Raw genomic sequence first — 7337 nt, 5'->3', positions numbered from 1 at the left:
TTTTCGCGGGATCGAACCCGCGACCTCTGTACTACCTGCCTGATATGGACGCGTCACTATCTACTGTACGATTAGATTAGATGGGCGGCGGCGCACGGCACAGCTCGGGCTCCGCTGACACAGCTGCTCTGACTCACCGGCCCCCGGGGCCGCATCAGCATGCTGCGCACGGACCAGCTACGCACGGACCAGCGCGCACAGCCTGCCCTTATCTCCCCATGTATATAAGCCGGCCTCTGCTGCCCTAGGGACCTCAGTTTTGACCTCTTGTCCCTAGGTCAGTAAGCCCCAGTTGTATTCCTTTCTTACCTTACTAACTAATGCATTTACTTGTCCCTAGCCTTAGGTTTGAGCCTAGCTCACCATCGCTTCGGTAAGGATAAGTCGAACACCCCCAGCATTTGGTTTTCCCCTGTCGCTCGACCCTAAGTCGCGACATTAGGTCGAAACTCCCCAACGCTGCCGGCGTTCCAAAACACTCATCTTTCCTCTCCTATAGGTTGGGTGGTGCGCACCCCTACTATACGCTACGATATGTAGATAAGCGTACTATACATCGCCACCACTAAGGGAACGAACTCTTCAGTACCTGCACTTCAGTGGGCGGTACTTGTCCTCATGGACGCGTGGACTAGGTTCCTGCTGCATACTAGCCAAAAGCAGTACTGGGCCCCACGTGAACTGCGAACCCTAGTGTTACCTCGGGTGCCGTAGGTGTAAGCTAGCTTATACGGCCTTTTGTAGCACGTGCACCTCCCTTTCCTCCCCCCCTCACCGTGGCTGACGAATTCTTCGACTGCTCTCGACTAGAGCATGCCTTTGACACCCAGGAGCAGGTCGACGCCTCTTGCGACGATTTAGACAGCAACGGCAACCTAGCCCCCTTCTTCAGCTGTGATCGGCAACCATGCCCTAATTGAACCCCACGGTCCATCACCACCAACGAAGACGAAGGGCGCTACGTGCCAATCCGACGAGTCCAACACCCCAGCGGCCCTGCACTCCGGTACGCTGGCACCTCGAGGTCCACATCTCGCCACGTCACTCCCGTCCCATCCCGACCTGCCTCACCAGGCACCCGCATCCCCCAACCTGTCGCCAGTACAGGTCAAGCACGAGGAGATCCCCATCTCCCTCGAGGAACTGAGGCAGTCGCACAGCCTTCAGCGACCCCTCAAGCGATCCCCCAGTCCTCCCTGGGGCCGCGGCTGGAAAGGCCTCCCAAGACCAAGCCCCGCGACACTCCGCCGCATTCTTGGGCCAGCTCGTCGTCAGCAGTCACTGCCTCGACTTCAGTCCCTGTCCTACATCACCCCGCCTCCGGGCTTCCTCAACCGACTTCACCGCCGTCGCCGCCGCGAGGCCGCTCAAGCACCCGTTCCTCGAGAAGTCTGCCCGGCAGACAGTCACAACAGTCGCCTTCGTCCGCGGGCAGTCCTTCGTCGCCCTCGTCGCCAATAATGTCCTCTCCTGCTGCCGTCCCTGATAAGGAGACGTTGAAACTCCTCCTCCCGCTCCGCTACAATGGCAAGACCGTCATCGAATGTAACCGGTTCCTGTCGCAGCTGCGCATCTACTGGCTGATCAACACGTCATTGACCACCATCGAACTCAAGGTGCAGGTCGCACTTAGCCTGCTCGATGGAGACGCCCGCGCCTGGGCCACTCCCTACTTCGCCCAGCTCGAATCGGTGCAGATAGGAGCACAAGGGGCCACAACCCCATTCGTGAACGAAGCGGCCTTTGCCGCCGCCTTCAGGGCCCGCTTCGGAAATCTCGACGACAAGGCGGCAGCACAAGTAGAGCTGGCGAAGCTCTGCGCGGACAAGTCGGTCCGTGAAAAACGCACCGCTGCGGAGTTCTCTGCACTGTTCAAGGGTCCGGCGGATCGCTCTGGGTATGGAGACCTGGAGCTACGCGACAAGTACCTGAGCGGCATCCCCTCCCGCGTCTACCGGAAGATCGAGCTCGAGACCTTCACCACGTGGCAAGCAGCTGAGAAGCGCGCCACTGAGGTCGAGCAGATCCTCGACATCAGCCGGGCCCGTCGGCCCGAGCTAAATAACTTCTTCTCGGCCCGAGGTCGAGGGCGCGGAGGGGCACGTGGTGGTGCACCCCAGTCACATGCAGCTTCGGCCAGCATCAATGCGGCCGTCGGAAAAGGCAACTTCCCCGGCACATGCTTCGGCTGTGGGAAGCAAGGGTACCGACGATTCGAGTGCCCTAATTGTAAGGACAAGCCTTACACAAAACGCGCCGATGCGCGGGCTACGGTTGCCTCGGGCTCCACCCAGGCTGCGACAAGCGCCCCCATCACGACAACACCCTCGGCAAGTATAAGTGCCGCTTCAGCGAAATCCGAGCAATCGGAGCTGGCGGACTTAATGGCACAGGTGAAGTCGATGCGCGAGGAGCTCGAACCCTATCGGGCGATGAAGGAGGAGGGTTTTTGATCCAGTCCGCGCTTCGTGCCGCACACGTCGGGCCGCATATACCCTGTAACAAGTACGATGTATTGTCTACTGCAATGGTGTATGAATTGGACCAGGGGTCCCAGCATTTTCACATCCCAGTACGACTTCAAGGAAAAGGACAGCATAAAGACATAATCGCTATGGTGGACAGCGGAGCCACCACGAAGTTTATCAACAAGCGATTCATAGTAGAGAATAAGGTGCAGACGCGGAAGTTGAAGGAACCAATTCCGCTGTACAATATTGACGGCACCCTGAACAAGGACAGAAGCATCTCGGAGGTAGCAGTACTACAGATGCATATAGGGGAGCACGTCGAGAAGACGGTGTTCACGGTCATGGACATCGGTCCAGAAGATGTGATCGTCGGGTTGGATTGGCTACGCGAGCACAACCCTGAGATCGATTGGGAGAAGGGCTCCCTCAAATTGTCACGATGTCCTGACACGTGCAGTGCCAGAAGGGCTGGCCGAATGGAGCAAGCTGCGACTGCACGTGATACGGGGGTCAGGCCCACGGCGCGCAGGCGTTCGCCGAAGTCCAAACGGTCAGTCATAGGCGCTTGCCGGAGCAAGGTGCTCCCGGACTTCAAACCCGAAGATGATCCGGTGAAGGTAGAGTGGAACGAAGCTGACTTGATCGAGGCCTGGGAGCAAGGTATTACGCTTCCGGGCGCTCCTCAACTGTTTGTTGCAGCCGGGCATACATACTCCCAGCTGTTCGCTGAGGAAGAGATCAAAAAGAAGGTTGTTAAGACCGCCGAGGAGTCGGTGCCCAAGCAGTACCACGAGTTCCTGAATGTCTTCTCCAAGGAAGCATCAGAACGGCTACCCGAAAGGAAGCCTTACAATCACGCGATCAAACTCGTGCCCAGCTACTCGACCTTCCACTCTAAGGTGTACCCCTTGTCGAACAACGAGCAGGAGGAACTAGACAAGTTTCTAAAAGAGCAACTAGCGAAGGGCTATATATGGGAGTCAAAGTTGCCCATTTCGTCCCCCTTCTTCATCATCAAAAAGAAGGAAGGGATGCTTCGACCCGTACAGGACTTGTCGCGACTTGGGGTCAAGCGACAGGAGAAAACCTAAAAGCTGGGGGCGTTCGACTGGTTCTTACCGAAGCGATGGTGAGCTAGGCTCGAACCTAAGGCTAGGGACAAGATAATATATTAGTTAAGTAAGAAGGGAGAATACAACTGGGGCTTACTGACCTAGGGACAAGAGGTCAAAACTGAGGTCCCTCGGGCAGCAGAGGCCGGCTTATATACAGGGGAGGTTAAGGGCAGGCTGTGCGCGTTGGTCCGTGCACAGCTGGTCCGTGCACAGCATGCCGACACGGCCCCAGGGGCCGGTGAGTCAGAGCGGCTGTGTCAGCGGAGCCTGAGCTGTGCCGCGCACTGCCACCCATCTAATCTAATCGTACAGTAGATAACGATGCGTCCATATCAGGCAGGTGGTACAGAGGTCGCGGGTTCGAGCCCGCGAAAAGGAAAAAATTAAAAAACGGCTAGGCGCCGTACCAACTCGTGACAGGACTACTGCCGATTGAACGCGATCACGGTCAAAAATCGTTATCCCTTGCCATTGATCGCCGAGATGGTGGATAAGCTCCGCGGCGCTACGCTGTTCACAAAGTTCGACGTCCGATGGGGATATAACAACGTCCGGATCAAGGCCAGTGACGAATGGAAGGCGGCCTTTGTGACTAACCGAGGGTTGTACGAGCCTTTGGTGATGTTCTTTGGTCTCACCAACTCCCCTGCGACTTTCCAGGCAATGATGAACGAGATCTTCCACGATCTCATCGTCAGCGGCAAGATCCTTGTGTACCTGGACGATATACTCATCTTCTCCACCAATAAAGAGGAGCATGAGAAGGTCACACGCGAGGTTCTGCGCCGCCTTTAGGATAATGATCTATTCCTGAAGCCTGAGAAATGCGAGTGGGACATTTCCAAGGTCGACTACGTCGGCTATGTGTTCAGTGGCGATGAGGTGGCGATGGATCCAGCAAAGCTGAAAGGAATTAATGAGTGGCCGGTACCCCGGAACAAAAAAGACGTTCAGAAGTTCCGGGGGTTCTCCAATTTCTACCGCCACTTCATTAAGGACTTCGCTAAGATCTCGCGACCACTCGACCGGCTCACAGGGAACGACCCATGGCATTGGGGCGAGGAAGAGCAGCACGCCTTCGATGAGCTCAAGCGGCTCTTTGCGACGACTCCAGTCTTGGCACTGTATGATCCTAATTGGGAGACGCGCATTGAGGTTGATGCCTCAGGCTATGCCACGGGTGGCGTATTGATGCAGAAGCAAGATGACGGCAAATGGCATCCCATCGCCTTCAGATCCCATGCGATGGATCCGGCGCAGCGGAACTACGAGATCTACGATAAGGAGATGCTCGCAATCATTGAGGCGCTAGATGATTGGTGCCACTATCCCGAGGGGTTACCCAATCAGTTCGAGATCGTAACCGATCATAAGAACCTCGAGTACTGGCGTACATCCCAGCATCTCACGCGTCGTCAAGTGCGATGGTCGCTATTTCTGGCTCGTTTTGACTTTTGCATCACGCACAAAGCCAGGACATCCAATGGAAAGGCTGATGCCCTGTCGCGCCGATCAGACCATCAGATCGGCGATGAGGACGATAACACCGATCAGGTGGTTCTCAAGCCAGAGTGCTTTCACATTGCCTCCGCCCAGCATGGTCATGCCTCGGTGACGGCCGATCAGTCGCTTCTGAAGCGCATCAGGGAATGTTCGGAGAAGGATCGGGAGGTGGCCGAGGCACTTGAAAAAGTGCAGGACCTCGGGCCACCCCGGCTGCAAAGGGGTCTTGAGGAGTGGAATGCCGAACAAGGGCTTCTGTTGTTCCGCGGGTGCGTGTACATTCCAAAGAACGCGGAGCTCCAGCGGGATATAGTCAAGATCCACCACGACTTGCTGATCGCTGGTCATGGCGGCCGTGCCAAAACTTTGGAGCTCGTGTCGCGGAACTACTGGTGGCCAGGAATGTCCAAATTTGTCAACAAGTACGTAAGCACCTGCGACGTGTGCAACCGTACCAAGACATTCCCAGCCAAGCCCCAGGGTCCACTGAAGCCGAACGAGATCCCCGAGCGCCCATGGCAGATCATCACCATGGATATGATCGTCGGCTTGCCAAAGTCTGATGGGTTCGACTCAATCCTGGTCACCGCCGACCGCTTCACAAAGCAGGTCCACTTCTCGGCCTGTCATGAGACCCTGACGGCAGAAGGTGCGGCAGACCTGTACATCCGTGATGTGCTCAAGCATCATGGGGCCCCGGCCAAGGTCATATCGGACCAAGGTCCCCAGTTCGCTTCGAAATATCTCCATGCGGTGTACAAGGGACTAGGGATTGAGCCGGCGCTGTCTACAGCATTCCACCCTCAGACAGACAGCCAGACCGAGTGCTGGAATCAGGAGATCGAGCAGTACCTGCGTGCCTTCACAAGCCACAGGCAGGATGATTGAGCAAAGCAGTTGCCGCTCGCGGAATTCGCACTGAACAACCAAGTTCACTCCGCGACCGGGCACTCCCCTTTCTTCCTGCATTAAGGGTACAATCCTGAGATCCAAGTGCGGATCAATCTGATGTCTGCAATGCCTGCGGCCACTGATCGGCTCAAGATCCTGAAGGAGATTCGCGACGATACGCACTCTGCGCTCGAGCTGTCAGCCGAGCGTATGAAAGTGTACTACGATAAGCACGTGCAAAAGGCACCGGTCTTCGCGCCGGGGGACAAGGTCTGGCTTGATGCCTGGAACCTTAAGCTGAAACAGCCGAGCAAGAAGCTCAGCCCCAAGCGCCTTGGACCATATGCCGTGCGGCGAAAGCTCGGAGACCTGGATTACGAATTAGTCCTGCCGAAGTCGGTGCCGGTGCATCCGGTGTTCCATGTCTCCTTGCTAAGCAAGTACACGCGTAGCGATATCCCAGGCTGGGAGCCAGAGGAGCCGCCTGCGATCGAGGTTGAGGGCGACGAGGAGTACGAGGTTGAGCGGATCAAGGATTCGCGGATCTTCCGGCGTCAGCTGCAGTACCTCGTCAAGTGGAAGGGTTATGACGACTCGCATACGTTATGGGAACCGGCGCGCAACGTTGCCAATGCGCCGGCCCTCATAGCCGACTTTCACCGGAAGAATCCGAACGCCCCTCGCCGCCTCAATGCCGCTATCTTTGGTGGTCTCAACTTTCAGCCAATGCCTTCGCCGCTGACAGAAGCACGCTGCCGCTCCGGATGGGAGATGGGCAAGGGCACCTCACATGAGGTCATGCGCCGTTGAGGGGGGGGTAATGTCACGACTTGGTACGGCGTCTAGCTGTTTTTTAATTTTTTCCTTTTCGCGGGATCGAACCCGCGACCTCTGTACTACCTGCCTGATATGGACGCGTCACTATCTACTGTACGATTAGATTAGATGGGCGGCGGCGCACGGCACAGCTCGGGCTCCGCTGACACAGCTGCTCTGACTCACCGGCCCCCGGGGCCGCATCAGCATGCTGCGCACGGACCAGCTACGCACGGACCAGCGCGCACAGCCTGCCCTTATCTCCCCATGTATATAAGCCGGCCTCTGCTGCCCTAGGGACCTCAGTTTTGACCTCTTGTCCCTAGGTCAGTAAGCCCCAGTTGTATTCCTTTCTTACCTTACTAACTAATGCATTTACTTGTCCCTAGCCTTAGGTTTGAGCCTAGCTCACCATCGCTTCGGTAAGGATAAGTCGAACACCCCCAGCATTTGGTTTTCCCCTGTCGCTCGACCCTAAGTCGCGACAACAAGCACAAGCCGCGATTGACACTCACCACTGAACGCCACACCTGAGGCCAAT

At 56.7% G+C, this 7337-nt stretch overlaps 1 protein-coding gene across 1 annotated transcript in view; it reads right to left on the bottom strand.

Annotated features, from left to right (window-relative positions):
• Positions 1–161, bottom strand: part of POSPLADRAFT_1049595 (hypothetical protein) — a gene marked incomplete at both ends in the record, with an annotated part of 2625 nt that extends 2464 nt beyond the window's left edge. The window contains one exon of the mRNA XM_024479795.1: positions 138–161. Within this exon, the coding sequence (XP_024335191.1) occupies positions 138–161 (24 nt within the window). The remainder of the gene's footprint in view (positions 1–137) is intronic.
• Between the last annotated feature and the right edge of the window lie 7176 nt (positions 162–7337).

Source organism: Postia placenta, assembly GCF_002117355.1.
Source record: "Postia placenta MAD-698-R-SB12 unplaced genomic scaffold POSPLAscaffold_15, whole genome shotgun sequence".
Classification (NCBI taxonomy): domain Eukaryota; kingdom Fungi; phylum Basidiomycota; class Agaricomycetes; order Polyporales; family Adustoporiaceae; genus Rhodonia; species Rhodonia placenta.
The sequence above is the reverse complement of the archived record's forward strand: the minus strand, read 5'-3'. Positions and strand labels throughout refer to the sequence as shown.